The sequence below is a fragment of the Apis florea genome, unplaced genomic scaffold (genome assembly GCF_048593485.1).
Source record: "Apis florea isolate Af1SG1 unplaced genomic scaffold, ASM4859348v1 contig_1789_pilon, whole genome shotgun sequence".
NCBI classification, from domain to species: Eukaryota; Metazoa; Arthropoda; class Insecta; order Hymenoptera; family Apidae; genus Apis; species Apis florea.
Window position 1 is genome coordinate 3,494,044 of NW_028256481.1, and position 17,456 is coordinate 3,511,499.

At 20.0% G+C, this 17,456-nt stretch overlaps 3 protein-coding genes across 8 annotated transcripts; all 3 read left to right on the plus strand.

The window, feature by feature from the left end:
* The first annotated feature begins 78 nt into the window (after positions 1-78).
* On the plus strand, positions 79-9,531 carry LOC100863866 (anoctamin 1). Of its 3 annotated transcripts, none has more exons than XM_086909740.1 (11): positions 79-311; positions 949-1,253; positions 1,354-1,479; positions 1,564-2,043; positions 4,688-5,081; positions 5,222-5,454; positions 5,517-5,714; positions 5,804-6,233; positions 6,313-6,518; positions 6,609-6,890; positions 6,963-9,531. In XM_086909740.1, exons 2-11 carry the CDS (start codon positions 1,098-1,100, stop codon positions 7,272-7,274), a joined length of 2,817 nt encoding a protein of 938 aa, XP_086765866.1. In that variant the 5' UTR covers positions 79-311; positions 949-1,097; the 3' UTR covers positions 7,275-9,531. The 3 variants fall into 3 exon arrangements, with proteins under 3 accessions (XP_086765866.1, XP_086765854.1, XP_086765861.1); XM_086909728.1 differs by having other exon boundaries at positions 172-311; positions 883-1,253; XM_086909735.1 differs by having other exon boundaries at positions 172-311; positions 883-1,253; positions 5,294-5,454.
* A 230-nt stretch (positions 9,532-9,761) lies between these two features.
* Positions 9,762-12,446, plus strand: LOC100863743 (sorting and assembly machinery component 50 homolog B). Its single transcript, XM_003698339.2, has 8 exons — positions 9,762-9,986; positions 10,250-10,327; positions 10,460-10,519; positions 10,606-10,824; positions 10,967-11,181; positions 11,265-11,643; positions 11,710-12,004; positions 12,082-12,446. Exons 1-8 carry the CDS (start codon positions 9,966-9,968, stop codon positions 12,264-12,266), a joined length of 1,452 nt encoding a protein of 483 aa, XP_003698387.2. The 5' UTR covers positions 9,762-9,965; the 3' UTR covers positions 12,267-12,446.
* A 386-nt stretch (positions 12,447-12,832) lies between these two features.
* Positions 12,833-15,937, plus strand: PPP1R15 (Protein phosphatase 1 regulatory subunit 15). Of its 4 annotated transcripts, none has more exons than XM_086909776.1 (4): positions 12,833-13,078; positions 13,555-13,618; positions 13,727-15,232; positions 15,306-15,937. In XM_086909776.1, the coding sequence occupies exons 3-4, from the start codon at positions 13,748-13,750 to the stop codon at positions 15,513-15,515; spliced, it is 1,695 nt and encodes a 564-aa protein (XP_086765902.1). In that variant the 5' UTR covers positions 12,833-13,078; positions 13,555-13,618; positions 13,727-13,747; the 3' UTR covers positions 15,516-15,937. The 4 variants fall into 4 exon arrangements, with proteins under 4 accessions (XP_086765902.1, XP_031775612.2, XP_086765896.1 ...); XM_031919752.2 differs by having other exon boundaries at positions 12,836-13,078; positions 13,690-15,232; XM_086909770.1 differs by having other exon boundaries at positions 13,013-13,111; positions 13,690-15,232.
* The last annotated feature ends 1,519 nt before the right edge of the window (positions 15,938-17,456 follow it).

Consider the following 17,456-nt stretch of genomic DNA (forward strand, 5'->3'; position numbering starts at 1 on the left):
TGTTAATATGATTCGCGAGATGCATATACATTTATATATGAATGTATATTATATGTATTTATCTCACCATTACATGATATTTTTTCGTATTTTTTTATATAATAAAATTAACGTACTAAAATATCATGTTTATAAAAATATACATAAATTAATCACTTAGATTAATTATTCAAAAATATAAATAGTAAAACAAAGGTTAAAACTACTGTGTAATGGAATTATAATATCAACACAATTATGTGACAATTTCCTGCTTCATATCTGAACAGCATCCGGAATTAAAGGTTTCATGGAAATATTATAAAAATTTTGTAAGGATAAATTTTAATTATTATTTCTTTAGTAAAAAATTTAATGCAATTAGCTTTACATTAACAATATACGATCTAACATTTTATATTGTATTAAAATTTATTTATATTTTTTAAATGGAAAAATGCATTTTTTTAGAATTGAGATAAATACTAAAAATAATTCATAATATTTATTTTTAGAATTTATTATCTATTTCTAAGTTTTTATATACATAATAATATACTGTATATTTTAATTTCCATATAAAAATATTTATATTTTTTTATTAAAGTATAACTTTATTTATAGTTATTTAAAATTTAAAAATTTATTTTATCACTTATTATTTTTTCTCTAAAAATATTATATAAATAATACAAATTTAATAAATCTTAATATAATTTTTACTTATTTTAATTGCTCATATTATTATTATTCATTATTTTATTTATGCCTTAATATTCATTTATTTTGTAAAATATAAGTTAAATTCAATATAAATTCAATTTATTATTAGTTAAAATGTTTTTATAATTATGTTATAATATTTTTTTATATATAAATTTTTTTTATTTGGCTTGCATGTAGTATATGTTATTTGATTCAAATAAATAGAATTTGAATATTGATCAATTCAATTAAATATGGAAGAAGAAGATGAAGAAGTTTCTACACCATGGATACAAAGAAATAATATATCTGAAGCAAGTCTTTATCGATCAATACAAAGTAATTTAAATGCAGGATCTGTACAAACATTATATCAAAGTGTTCCTAATATTTCATTAAATAATATTGGAAGCATGAATACCTTACATAGTATGCATAGTGCAATCTCTATGGAAGATATTCAACAAACACATAATGACGATACATTAACTTTTAATAATGATACCAATGAAACAATCATTGATGGTAGTTGTACAGATTTAAGAAACAGTAAAAGAAGTTCAAGATCGGTAAATTTATAAGTTTATAATTATATACATATTTTAAAGATAATACAATTAAAAATAAAAATAATAATTAATATGAAACATCTAATTTTTTTTTGATAAGGCTTCAAAATGTGGAACAATTTTTAGTTTATATTTTCGTGATGAAATTCGTACAATTGATTTTATACTTGTTTGGGATGAATATAATGTAGAAGCTCAAACATACCATTGTACTGAATATAGACGTGTAAGTTATATATATAATTTATATAAATACATAATATAATTAGAAATATAATTTTTGATTTAATTTTTCATTTTTAATTTTTAGATATTTGAAAAAAATTTAGAGAAAGAAGGTTTACAATTAGAATATGAACAAGCAGAACCAAATGGTTTACATTTCATAAAAATTCATGCACCTAAAAAAGTATTAAGACGATATGCTGAAATATTAAAACTTAGATTGCCAATGAAAGAATTACCTAATATGATAATTCTTGAAAATCATAGTAACACATTAATTAAAGAAGTCAATTCATTATTCAAGAGAATTATGAAAAAGTATTATGTAAACCAAACAATATTTCCAACTTTGAAACATAATTTTACAGCTGTTTATAGTCGTGATAAAGAATATTTATTCAATTTGGAATCACCAAATTTTTTTACTACTGCAACACGTGCTAGAATCGTACAATTTATTTTAGATAGAACTAGATTTACTGAAACTAAGGATGACGATTTTGCATTTGGAATAGATAGATTGATTTCGGAAAAGGCATACGTAGCCGCATATCCTCTTCATGATGTAAGTCACTCCTTATTTTTTCATTGTATTTTTTAAGTTCTGTATTCATCATGCTAATTATTTTAATCTTACGCTTAAGTTACATATATATACTCATATTTTCTTCAGAAATTTTAGCATTATAGGATTATTATATTGAATACTTAGAAAACTATCTATATATGATAATATCAACAAAGCTTATTATTTTATGCTTGCCCATTTTAAGTTATTATATCCCAAACAATCAATTATATATTGAAAAATTTTTAAAGGACAATAATAAAGGATAATAATTTAATGGTTAGTTGTTCATTTTCAATTATATTGATCTTATATTGAATACAATGTGATATATAAGATTTGTGTATTATACTTGTTGTGTGTTGCATAATTCATTTTTATATACTTATTTATATTAATAAAATATATCTTTTAATAATTGAATTTTAATACAAATATAAAAATAAAATGAAATTATATTTTTTTAATTAAATTATTTTAATATATGAACATAAAAGAAAATAAAAACAAATTTTATAAATTAATTTTTATAAATTATATTTTTTTTTAATTATTATTTAATTATTTTTATATTTAGTAATAATTGTTTTTTTGTTATTTTATCATGGGTTTTGTTGGTATATCATGTTTAAGATTCCAGAAATTTTCTAAAGTGTTGCTTTTTTAAATATTTTGTAAATATTTTATTTATAGAATACACAATATAATAAGAAAAATATATTTTAAAAAATATGATTTTATATTTATTTTTTCTAAAATAAAAATTATAATAAAATTTGTTAAAAATTATAATAATAATATTATAATAATATTTTTGAATCAAAATAATTATATATATAGTTACTTATTAAATAATATTATTTTTTATATTTATTTTAAGTTTTTAAATTTACAAATATAGTATTTAATAACTGAGTATATAGTATTTATTATTATTTTATTATTATATATTTTTATGTTTTATGTTTTATTTTTTGTTTTATGTATCCTTAATTTTTTTACTAGAAAAATATAGCTAAATAAAATAATATTAATATTTTAATTAAAAGTTTAAACTATTATTATATAGAAAAAGAAAGATTGAACTTGATTATAAAATAGGTATCAATAGATTATTAACAAGAGAAGTTCTCCAGTCTAAAATATTTTTTATTTCTACAAATTCATTTTAATTCTTATATAGACAATTAAATATCCATTTTTATATTTCCTTTATATATATATATATATATATATATATTTATATTTTTTATATTTCCTATATATATATATATATATATATATATATATATATATATATATATATTTATTTATTTATACATATAATAACTTTATAACTATAATAACTTTTTTTTTAAGAAGTATTAAAGAAATATTACTAAATTGTTGAATAAATCTTCGTGAATACTTTTATCAATTAACATTTTTTATATGAAAAAAAATTTATGTTAAAAGTTTTAAATAAATAATCTTCAATATTATTTATATGCTTTTTTGCATATAAATAATTTTTTTTATATAATGTATAAATAAGTTTTTAAATAAGAAATTACAGAGAAATTTAATTAAATAATTATTATGAGAAATTTAAATTAAATAAATTATGAATGACAATTTTATAAAAGAATTATATTTATTATAAGAATATTATTTTTTTGATATTATTTTTATTTATGAATTTAAATTATAATTATATTATATAATTATAATTATATATAAATCATAATTATTAAATAAAAATTAATGTTATAAATAATAATTATTATAGAGAATAAGTAGATACATATATATATGTATTAAATATATATATTAAATATGATATATATATTAAATAATTTCTTTGTTTAAATAATATTTAATATATTAGAATATAATATATTATGAAAAAAAAAATTAAGAATATCTAATGTATAAAAAAATAAAATTATTGCTATTATATTCAATATGATTTGAACAATGGTTTGAGGTGCTTATAATTAGTTCCTTCCTATTAAAAATAGTAAACTGAACTTTAATTATCTATTCAAAAAATTAGAGAAAATTAATTAGAGATAAAAATCTTGACTTTTAAAAAAAATTTATTTTTCAATTTTATCTTTTCATAATTAAATAATATCTAAATAAAAATAAAATACTATTTTAATCTCATTATATCATACATATTATATAAAAAAGAATAATATTCAAAGTATGTTTGTTGAATCTTCATTTTTTTAAATGTTTTTAATATTATTTTTCAAAAAAGAAAATTTATTCAGAAGAGAATATATTTATATTAAAATTTATAATTATTTAAATCAATGAAAATTTCATTTAACAAAAAGAATTTTAGAAAAAATTATTTTTACTGATATTTAATATTTTTTTATAATAAATATTTTCTATTTTTTTAATAAATCAATTATTATTTTTATATTTTATAATTAGTTTTAATAAAATAAATTAGTTAATAAATCTTTTATTATTTGATAAATTAAATTTGATTAAAAGAAAGTTTTTGTTTGAAAATATTATATAATATTAGAAATTTACGAATTGTAAAATAAAATAAAAAATATAAAAAAATAAACAATATTTATTAAAATATTATAAATATTTATTTAGATAAAAATAATTTATTTAAAATATAATTTATTTTTAGGGTGATTTACAAGCACCAGATTCTATGAGATATCTCTTATACAAAGAATGGGCAAGCATAAAGAAATGTCTTCATTATCAACCATTAGATTACATCAAAGAGTATTTTGGAGTAAAAATTGGACTTTACTTTGCTTGGCTTGGATTTTATACACATATGTTGATACCTGCTAGTATTGTTGGTCTTTTATGTTTCATATACAGTTGTGCAACTTTATATTCTAATGAACCAAGTGAAGATATTTGCAATGGCAATGGTACCATTGAAATGTGTCCTTTATGTGATCATTTTTGTGGATATTGGGATTTAAAAGAAACATGTTTACATGCAAGAATTACATATTTGTTTGATAATCCATCTACTGTTTTTTTTTCTATATTTATGTCATTATGGGGTATGTAATAGTAATCTTAATATAATTATTCTATACTATATATTCTATATACTTCTTATATATATATATATATATATATAAATTTGTTATATAAAATATATAATATATATTTTACTATTTTTTTTATTATTTTTTACTAGCTACATTGTTTTTGGAATTATGGAAACGATATTCAGCAGAAATTACTCATAAATGGGATTTGACTGGTTTAGATGCTCAAGAGGAACATCCTCGACCTCAGTACTTAGCACGTTTAGCACATATAAAAAAAAAATCGCTCAATGTTATCACAAATGCAGAAGAACCAAAAGTTCCCTTTTGGAAGATGAGAGTTCCTGCTACAATTCTCAGTTTCTCTGTCGTTTTGCTGCTGGTTTGTAAAAATTAGGAAAAAATTAAAATTATTAAATTTATTTTTATGTACATTTATTTTAGATTGCAATAGCAATGGCCGCTGTCTTAGGCGTCGTTTTATATAGAATGTCTGTTTTGACTGCTTTAAGTGTTTATGGACATCCTATGGTAACAAGTTATGCAATACTATTTACTACAGCTACTGCTGCTAGTATTAATTTGTGTTGCATTATAATATTTAATTGGGTTTATGTTTGGTTAGCTGAATATTTAACAGAGGTATTTTATATCATAATAACAATATATCTTTATTCATAAATTATTATTTTTAATTTGTTTTTTTATAATATATATTTTCATTTTTATAGATCGAACTACTTCGAACCCAAACTGAATTTGATGATAGTTTAACATTAAAAATATATCTACTCGAATTTGTTAACTATTATGCTTCCATATTTTATATAGCATTTTTTAAAGGAAAATTCGTTGGTTATCCTGGAAATTATAATCGCTTCTTTCATTATCGACAAGAAGAATGTGGTCCTGGTGGTTGCCTTATGGAATTATGCATACAACTAAGCATTATTATGATTGGCAAGCAGGCCATGAATACGATATTAGAAATGTTGTTTCCATTATTTTACAAATGGCTAAATACTTTAAAAGTACATGTTGGAATGACAACAGAAGATGGACAAAGAAAAATTACTACTAGAAAATATCTCCAATGGGTTAAGGATTATAAATTAGTGGAATGGGGTCCAAGAAGTTTATTTCCCGAATATTTAGAAATGGGTATCGGTATTAAATTTGTTGAAATAAATTAAATCATGTGATTAAATATATTTAAATCTTAATATTTTATATGTTACAGTGCTACAATATGGGTTTGTTACTATCTTCGTTGCTGCATTTCCATTAGCACCATTTTTTGCATTATTGAATAATGTTTTTGAAATGCGATTAGATGCGAAAAAATTGTTAACAATGTATAGAAGACCAGTTGGACAACGTGTTACTGATATAGGCATATGGTACCGTATTTTAGATTCCATTTCTAAATTATCTGTTATAACTAATGTAAGTTTTAATAATTGAAGATTTCTTATAAAAAATATCTTATATAAAAAAAATACAATTTTTGATATATTTATAACTGAAATTTTTTAGGCATTCATTATAGCTTTTACTTCGAACTTTATACCTAGATTAGTTTATCGAATAATTGTCTCTGATAATTATTCTCTAGAAGGATTTCTAGATCATTCTCTTTCGAAGTTTAATACAAGTGATTTAAAAAACGGTACTGAACCATTTTCAACATCTCAACGAGTTGAAATATGTAGATATCCAGATTATAGGGAACCACCCGATTCATCAAATAAATATCAATATACTATTATGTTTTGGCATGTACTTGCGGCAAGATTAGCTTTCATTGTTGTTTTTGAGGTATTATTATCATTGAAATTAATTTAAATTAAAAGTTTTAATTTAATTATTAATAAAATCAATATTTTCCAGAATATTGTTGCTCTTGTAATGATATTAGTACGATGGTGTATTCCCGATATGAATCCGAAGTTAAGAGATAAAATTCGACGCGAAGCATATATAACTAATGAAATAATTATTCAACAAGAAATGCTTCGTGCTTGTGAACGATCTACTGATGTAGATGCAAATCAACATTTAATTAGATTAAACGAAAATACAAATCGATGGAATAGAGTCATGAGAAATAGTTTATCTAATTCTGAATTCGATTTAGAAATTCACGGAAGTCCTGTATCACCAGCTAACACACATTCACGTGTTAGTCCTGCCGCATTATGATCATTTTTAGATCAAAAAAATAAAAAATTCAATAAAAAAAAAAATTATAATTGTGATTCTAGTCACATATATTAATTTCATTGATCTGACAATTTTTAAAAATATATAAATAAATTGATAAAAATATATAATACATATAAAGGAATGAAGTAAATAGAAAATTTGATAGTAATTATGGAAACTAAACAAAAGTTGATATACAAAAATGTTTGATGAAGTTTATTTATTAAATTATAAACAATTTTTGTATTACATAATTTTGCATTACATAAAATGAAACGAAAATAGAATAACAGTTCTATTTTTATCAAATTATATTTTTGATTTTGTTATGTTGAAATAAGATTAAATTTCTTTTAATTTAATAAATAAATGTTAATCAATTTTAATGAAAAAAGGAATCTGAAATGTAAAAAAGAAAAAAAATATCTAATCTTTATTACTTAGCAAAATATCATTAAATTGAATAATTTTTATGTGATATTATATATATATATATATTTCTGTAGATATATATATACAGAGAGAGAGAACATATGAACATCAGTTTCAAAATAAAGTTGTTCGTAGTGAAAATCAGTTATTCTTTATCAATGGAAAAATTTTCTAAAAATTGAATTAAACAAATTAAATTGAATCTTTTTAGATGTTAGAAACATATTCGAAAGATATTAATTAGATATTAATTTATTAAAAATTAAAAAAAAATTATTATTGGTCAAAATCATAAGAAAGAAAGTAAAGATTATAATTTTTAATTTTTTTATCCAAGTTTAAAAAAATTTTTAAAATATTAATAAAATGTAAATATAATCTAAATAAGTTAAATCTAACAAACAAGTATTTGTAGATTAAATAAAATTGTACATTAAATAGATTAAATAAGTTATATGCATAAAATTTTATCAAAATTTCATTAATTATGAGTTACAAAAGATCAAACATATTCAAATTCGCAATTTTTCACGATTTTCGACTTTTAACTAATAAATCTAAAAATGTTTACATTTTTCAATATAATTTTTTTTATGCATTAATTGATTTTGAAACTTTATGAATGTATAATTTACTTAGATTGATATATAAAATATACGTTTTAAATTTTTTTATAGGCTCAAATAAAAAAGTTAATAATTGAGATTTATTTTTTTTTTTCGCAATTCCAATTAATAATATATTTTAAAAAAATTTTTTAAAAAATTGTTATACATTAACTAATAAATTTCTAGCATTTTCAAATCTTTCTAGCTTCTCAAAAAAATTCAATTTATTTGGTCTAAAAAAATTATTCCGTTTTGAATAGTAGTTGATTTTCACTGTGAATTACTATATGTATATGATAAAATGAAATGTAAATCAATGTTTTTCTTATTCTTATTTTGTTACATATTAAATTTTATAAAATTAAAAAAAAATCTCATAAATTAATCATTTTTAAAAATATAGAAAATAATAAACTATATTATTTTATTTAAAAGAATAATTAATCTTTATATGTATATCTACCATCATAAAAATTAATATATATTAAAGTTAGTCCTTCTTCAATATGAAATGTTTGTATATAACACTTTTTTTTATAATTTAATTTATTTAATAAGTAATTTAAAATGATCATTTTAAAAAATTATTTAAAATGATCATATAAAAAACTCTTGCAGTTATATCTTTATGATTATTTAAAAAGAAGGAATATTTTTATTATAATAAAGTTTTAATATTAAGTTTTTATTGAAAAATATATAAACATGAATTTTATATTATATTCTTCACGAATGAAAAAGAAAACTAATTATTTTTCTAATTTTTATTTAAAGAAATATAAATATTCTATGTTGACTTGTATTTTTTATCTTTTTCATTAAATTATATATTTGATTTAAAAAATTATTTGTTACAATATAATTTATTTATTCAATTATTATATTATTCATAAACATCAATTGTTAAATTATTTTAGAGTTTAATTTCATAATATAATTAATAAGTCTCTATTTAAAGTTCCTACATACATTCAAATAATATATTCTGATAAATTTGGACTAACTTTTAAACATGAATTAAATTTATTATATTTATGTAAAATATACTAATTAACAATTGTTAAATAATGCGGAGTTTTTTAATATCAATAACGTATATTGTTATTAATATTACTGTAAAATTTACTTTTTTTATGCATAACTAATGACGATATTTAATTGTAATTTTTATAAATTTTGTAATATTTTTAAATATATATATTCAACTTTCATAATTGATGATGTTTATATGAATGTATACAATATTTTTATGAAATTGTAATAATAATTTTTTCATTATATATAATTATATATCAAATATATTATATATTATATATTAAATATATATAATATAATTTTAATAAAAAATTCTATAATAATAATAAAATTTAAATTATTATTAAAATATTTATATAAATATTATTATATAATTTTAAATTTTATAAGTTTATGTTAATATAATTATCTAAAGCACGGTATGCAGAGGGCGATATCATAGAACCGGTATGAAAATGGGACACTATTTATTCTCAGTCATTCCGAATATTTGATTTAAAAAATTTATTCTTATTTTTTACTAAACATTAAAAGAGATTCAACAAAATTTGTTATAATACTTTAATGTGAATTCTTATATAAACAACGAAATTTAATTTAATTTCTAAGAAAAATGGGAACTGTTCATGCAAAGGTACACATGTATTATTAGAAAATTATGATATAACCTAAAATAAAAACTATTAATTTACAGCATGAGTAATTTCTAATAATAATTTTAAGTACTATTATTTTGAATATAGTAATTTTATAAAATATTTTATTAAATTTGTATTCTTCTAATTTCATTATACAGATTGTTATTATGTATTTGTTAATTAAAATTCTCTTTTCATTATTTTTTTCGTTAACGAAAATATAATGTAATGACTTACATTTTTCTTTTTAATGTTTTAGGAATCAAATATGTCCAGAAATATAAATGAAACTTCAAGTAATAATACTGAAAAACAAAATTTTAGAAAGAATAATTCTGTAAGTGATATATATATATTTTTAAAATATATTTAATATTTCTTATATTTTTTATTTAATTTTTTTTATAATATAAATACATAAAATACATAAAATAATTTAAATTTTTATTTTTAATCCTTATATTTTCAGGAAAAGATGAATTTATTTGAAAAAAGGAAAGAGGAACCCATTGATCTTCATTCAGTAAAGGTATTAATATAAATATAAAACATTAATTTTTTTAAATTAATAATTTTACAAATTAATAACTCTAGTTTTAAAATATTATAAATTAGGCAAGAGTTGACAGAATACATGTAGATGGGCTTATAAGAACGAAAGATGATATAATAAAAGCTCAAGTAATAGAACTGTTTAAAGCTCAAGATTTTTATGATGTTGTTTTACGTGCCTATAAAGTGAGAGAAAAGTTACAAGGTTTAGGATGTTTTGGAAATATTGGAATTTACATTGATACCAGTCAGGGTCCTCGTGCTACCCCAGAAGGCGTTGAAGTGGGTCTATATAATTACACAATAATTCAACAAAAAATAAGTAATTTCTCAGATTTAATTCTTTCCAGTTCATTCATGAATTTCTTATTTAATAATTAATATATATTCTTTTAAGAAACTTTAAAATCATGTTCTTTTTCAGGTCACTTTTATGGTACGTGAAATAAGACGCTTAACAGGTGGAATTAGTACTATGGTTGGAAATAATGAAGGTTCAGTTATTGTTCATGCAAAAGCACCCAATTTATTTGGAAGAGGAGAACGTTTACAGATGGAATATTCTTATGGTTCAAAAAGTTCAACTAATATAAGTATATCTGCTGTTAAGCCATTTATAGATAATTGGCGTCATACAGTGTATGTAAGATTATTTCATTTTAAAAATTAATAATTAAAAATAAGTGTTCTTGTAAATTTATATTTAATAATTTTTCTTATAGATTAACTGGTAGTGTGTTTAACACATCAAATAGATTTCCATGGTCTGGTTTTAGTCAATGTGATAAAGGTTTTTTATTAGATATTGGTCTTAATCCAGATGGAGCAGGTACATTAAAGCATAATTTGCAATATGAAGCTACATATAGGGAAATAATTTCTTCTAAACAAGTATCGTTTCGCGTTCGAGAGCAATGTGGTCCAAATTTAAAATCTGCTCTACGACATATTTGTTCTATTGACAAAAGGGATTCGTTAATATTTCCTACTATGGGAAGTTTAGTGCAATTTTCGACAGAAGTAGCTGGTCTTGGCGGAGATATAGGATTTGTTAAAAATGAACTTACTATGCAAACTAATTGGTCACCATATGAATGTCTAGCAAGTATTTTCGAATTTAAAATTATTTTTTATATATAATTTGTGTAATTAAAAAATTTTTATCAGACCTTCCAACTGGGTTTTCAATCTGGATTGCTTCGAGGAATTAGCAATGACATGAAAATAAATATTGCTGATCATTTTTTTCTGGGTGGACCATTAAATCTGAGAGGATTTGATATGAGAGGTTGTGGACCTCGCCATGATGGAAATTCTATTGGTGGTGATGCATATTGGGCTCTTGCACTGCATTTGTACACACCATTACCATTTAGACCTGGTCGTAATGGTTTTGGTGATCTGTTCAAATTGCATGGTTTTATCAATGGTGGAAATGTATCCAATTTTACTTTTAAATTTGGTATGATATCTTTAAAGTATTTTTTACATTTTAATTTGTAATCATTTAAGAAATAAATAATTTCTCATTATTTGCAGCTAATGATTATAAAGAAAATATGAAAATTTTTAAAGAAAATGTTCGTTGTGCAGTTGGTGGAGGTATTGCAATGAAACTTGGAAATATAGCGAGAGTAGAGTTAAATTTAGTTATGCCTTTATTATTTGTCAGGAGTGATGTATTGCAACAATTTCAATTTGGTATTGGATTGCAATACTTATAAATAATTCCTATTTCAGAGTAGTATAAATTATATATCTTACATTATTTCTATGTGAATCATATGCATTTAATGTAAAATAAATTACAATTATAAATTTATAATTCTTATGAAAATATATGCTAATATCATTAGAAATAAGTACCAAAAAAAGCATTTCCAATAAAAATTGATACAAATCTATTTCTTGATTTTTTAAATGTATTTATATTATTAAGATTGTATTTTACATAATTAATACACCTATTTCATAATTTATATTAAGTATGAATTTTAAGAAAAATTAAAAATTTCATCAGTTAAGTTATGAATCAGCTATGAATCAGTTCATTAAAATTGTTGCATATTTCTTTTTAAAAATTGTGTAATTTTATCTTTTATCGATTTGAATTAATATGATATACATAAAATAATTCTACATATTATTTCAAAAAAAGTTATTTTTTATATTCAAATATTATAAAGACTTTATTTTGCTAAATTACTTATTCTATCTTTCTTAAATTTATATCTTAAATGCGAATCAATTACAACAGCGCCGCTACAATATGCGTATAAATGACCTATGCATCAGTTAGTTGAAAATGGCCGCTTAAGAATTATCGTTGAAATGTGTGTTTTAATCATGTATCACTTTACAATGGAATCTTTCGAAATTATTCAAGAATTAAAACAAAATATTGTGATTGAAGTAAAGAGATTTATTACAAATCTATTGTTAAAATATAAAAAGTGTGGTATTGCAAATAATCAGTTATCATATTGCGAACAAAATATTATACGTGATAATTGTCACAGTGGAGGCTATCTTTGTAGTATGTATAAATGAACAAAAAATAATATTTTATGTAATTAATATTATTGTGTTTAATATTATAATATTAAAATTATGTTGAAATATAATAATATATATATGATATTATTTACTAATTTTTGATTAATTGATGTCTGATATATGTGCAATGTGGAAATATCCGTGATTATAAACATTATATCGATTTCAAGTATATTTTTGAACATAATAATTTGAAATTTATTATTTTTTATTAAAATAGCGAAATTATTATATAAAATTCTTATATTGAAAAGTGATATATACTATATCATATATAAATTATTATTATGTAAAGATTATATTTTTGAGCAATATTTTAGAAAATACTTGATAATTTATATATTTATCGTTTTTTATGCACAATAATTAAATTTAATTTATTTATTCATAATTAACAATTTTTTAAACTATTATTTATTAACTATTTTTAAACAATATTTTAAATTTATTTTACAGCTAAACAAAGAAGATTTATGAAAATCGAGAAAAATTGTAAAGAAGCAGCAGTGTGTTGAATGATGTATGTATATAAAATTTAAATTATATTTTTCAAAAATTTAAATTTGTTATTTAAATATTTTTTTTTTGCAGCAACTTTGCTTCAATATTAAATATGTATTTTATGCAGGGTTTATCTCTAGAAACAACAATGGAAAAAATGTATTCAATAAATAATGTACTGAATGAAAAAAGAAATATGTCAAATCCAAAAAAAGAAAATATGTTCCATAGTGTCTTTAATGTTTTGAATATACTTTGGGAACAATTCTCTAAAGTTCCTGCTTCATTTATAGCAAGTATTAATTATCCATTATCTGTAACAGTTGTGAACAATAATGGTATAATTCCATATGATCTTTTTAAAGATTTGTCAAATAAAAAAGAACGATTAAATACTGATAATGTATATATTCAAAATGCTCATATAAAAGAATCTTTAAATATTGTTAAAAATACGAATAATGATATATTTGATGAAAAAAAATCTATAAATAAAATTTTTAATAAAAATACGAATGATAATTTAAAATTTAATTATGAATATATTGATAGCAAAAACAAATATGCAAAGAGATCTGATAAAAAAGAATCACTTATTAAGGAGAATATTAAATATGATACAACTAACTGTAATTATTTAATATCAGTTCAAAATTTGAAGAAACCAAGAGAAGAGGAAATGTTTGAGTACATTTATTTTGATAAAAACATACAAAAAATATGTACTAAAGAAAATTGTTATAATTTTGAAGATACTTATAATAAGCATATATTTAATAAGGAACAATTTTTTAATTATATTAACAATAGTATGAATGATAAGATAAATTCTTTTTTAACATCTAGTACAAATACATTAAGTATGCAACCAATCCAACAAGGTATAGTTTCTAATCTGTTCATAAAGGTATTGCAAAAAGCTTTCAATAGTATAACAGATCGCTTTTATAGAACAGAATCTGTTGAATCGGATTTAATAATTAAACGATCATTCTCACCGAAGCAACGAAAAAAACTTAATGCAGTAGCGAAAGGTAGAGGTCGGGGACGAGCAAAATCGCAACTTAGACGTTCTGGAGTTAGCCAAACAAGACATAGAAAAGAACGCATTAAACATGATATAGCTATAGATATAAAAAATGATTTTAAATGTTGGCAAGAGTTAGAAGTATCTCGTACAACAAAAAATAAAGAATTAGAAGACTGTTTTAGTTTAGATGAAGATACAATAGATTCTGTACAATATATTGTAAAAGAGACAGTGAGACCTGTAACATATACATTTGCCGATATAAAACCCAAAATTCAAAAATCAAAAATATGTAGAAATATTAATGAAAGTATACCTAATTTTTCTAAAAAAATGAAAAGTATATTCGAATGTACAGAACAAACAAATATTTTTCATCATGATTTTGTTGAGAATAGATATAATGTACAAAAAGATACATTTCGACCAAGATTAGTATCAGAAAGTTCCATTGATTCAGAAGATAGTTATTGTGTAGTATTTGAAACTGGCTCCGAAATAACTTGTAAAAGTGATCTTGAAGATAGTGAAGAAGAAAATGATGAAGATCAAATAAGCGAAGACGAAGAAACTTATAAAGACGAACGATCTCCTGTTCAAAAAGTAATTAATCATTTATGATCTAAACTTGCTTATTATAATTTTGAAATAATAATTAATAAGATTTTTATTATAGGTAAAATTTAATTTAAATCCAGAAATTCATATAATGGTCCAATGGGACTATGCTTATCGTGCAGCTCGAAAAGGTCCATGGGAAGAAATGGCTAGAGATAGAGAACGATTTAGAAGCCGTATAAATTGTATAGAACGTGTTCTTAATCCAATATTAACAATTCAACACAGAACTTATATTTGGCAAGAACGATTTGCACTTATTGAATAAAATTCATATTTATTGTGTAAGGTAACTATATCATTTAAAATTAGTATTATATGCTACAATAGAAGAGATGATGTATTTAAAAAAAAGTGTGTATAATAACTCTTTTAAAATGATAAAATAGGCTGTGAATAAATAGAATATGATGTCTTTTAATAAATATAATGTATTCATAATGATAAAAATTAGCTAAATTTTTTATTTTTTAAGTTACAACACTAATTGGTATATATCATATATGTTTTCATTAAAATTTATAATAAAACAACTTGTATGAAATCAATAAACTGTCAATAAACTGTAAATTTTTTTTGGCTAGTCTGTTATATGTAAGAATATTAACAAATATTAGATTTTTATATTGTTATAAATTATATTAGTTAATAAATAAATAAATAAATAAATACATACTTTTAAAATGTTAATAAGCTATATTTTATTGAAATATATCTTACTTATATTTGTTTTAAATCAGTAAATCCAATTGTATCAACAATAACAGATTCAATAATTAAAGATTTGAAAATTTCGTATTTTCAATTCAATAAAAATTCATATTAAATTATTTAATTTGATTTGCATGCAAAATATTGTAAATATGAAAATATTAAAATAAAATGAGAATTTACATAAATAGAAATACATTCTTCTATTAACATTTTTAAATATTTCAAAATAATATAGAATAATATATTACATTTATATAAAGGGTGTTAAAATATTCGTAGAACAACTTTGAAGATTCTTTTTTGATTCTAATAATCAAATAATAAAATAAATAAAATATTGATATACAAAAATATTGATTGAGGCATATTTATTTAGTTATAAACAATTTAAATTTTTATTAAATGATACAAGATGAAGATAGAATGAGAGTATAACAAAGATAGAGCTATTTCAATAATATCTTAATCCAATACTAACATAAATTATTTATAAATGAATAAATATACTTTAACTAATTTTTGTAATAATTTTTGTATATCAATTTTTATGTTTATTTTGATCTAAAATCCATTCTCTAAATATTGCTTAAATATATTGACATTCTAAATATTATTCTTAATTTCTTAGTTAAATTCATTTTATATATCTAAGTTACAAAGTATAAATAACTTGAATTATATATACACTAGTCATTAAATGTATAAATTATCAATCAGTTTTGTTATGTATAAAACAAATTATTAAAAAGATTTTAATTATTCACATTTTTTTCCAATATACATTATCTCTTCTATACAACTATTTTGTAATAAAATCAAAATCTTTTTGGTATATTTTCGATAATAAAGTTATTATATGCATTTTTTAAATATAAAATTCAGAAGTCATGTATTTGTGATATTCTACATGTATATGTTTTTTTCTTTAATTTGATAAACATAAATATATGAACATTAACTATTAACTTAAGAATATATTCATAATTTCATTTTCCATTACACTTATTTTTAATAAGATATAAATGTAATTAAATATTAAGTACAAATTTCTAAATATTGAACAAATAAAAAATGTCTTTAATTTCCATATTAAGCATACAGCTTATACATGTTTGTTTTATTTAATAATTTATATTATTTTTTTTTCACATTTTTATTAAAAAATTTTCTTATTATAAAATTTTATTGAAGAATCTGAATATTTGTAATACATAATATTGAAAAATATATCACTTATATTGACAATATTAAAATTAATAGAAAGTTTAAGCAGATATATATTATAATAAATTATGAATTGTAATTCCTGAAATCAATTTATTATTATATAAGAAATAAATTCTATTTCAGTTTTAATCATTACTTATAATTAATTAATGCATACATAATGTAAATACTATATATTGCTGAAAAGTTTTCCAAGTTGGTACAAAGTAAAAAAATACTTCTTTTTTTTACTCACAATCACTATTATATGATATTATTTGTAAATATG

Excerpts from the sequence above, each read along its gene's own strand:
- LOC100863866 (XM_086909728.1), top strand. The coding sequence starts at position 939 with ATGGAAGAAGAAGATGAAGAAGTTTCTACACCATGGATACAAAGAAAT. Across the intron at positions 6,234-6,312 it reads TCCCGAATATTTAGAAATGG|TGCTACAATATGGGTTTGTT; the intron begins GTATCGGTATTA and ends TATATGTTACAG. Across the intron at positions 6,519-6,608 it reads AATTATCTGTTATAACTAAT|GCATTCATTATAGCTTTTAC; the intron begins GTAAGTTTTAAT and ends GAAATTTTTTAG.
- LOC100863743 (XM_003698339.2), top strand. The coding sequence starts at position 9,966 with ATGGGAACTGTTCATGCAAAG. Across the intron at positions 11,182-11,264 it reads GATAATTGGCGTCATACAGT|ATTAACTGGTAGTGTGTTTA; the intron begins GTATGTAAGATT and ends TTTTTCTTATAG. Across the intron at positions 12,005-12,081 it reads CAATTTTACTTTTAAATTTG|CTAATGATTATAAAGAAAAT; the intron begins GTATGATATCTT and ends CATTATTTGCAG.
- PPP1R15 (XM_031919752.2), top strand. Across the intron at positions 15,233-15,305 it reads AACGATCTCCTGTTCAAAAA|GTAAAATTTAATTTAAATCC; the intron begins GTAATTAATCAT and ends TTTTTATTATAG.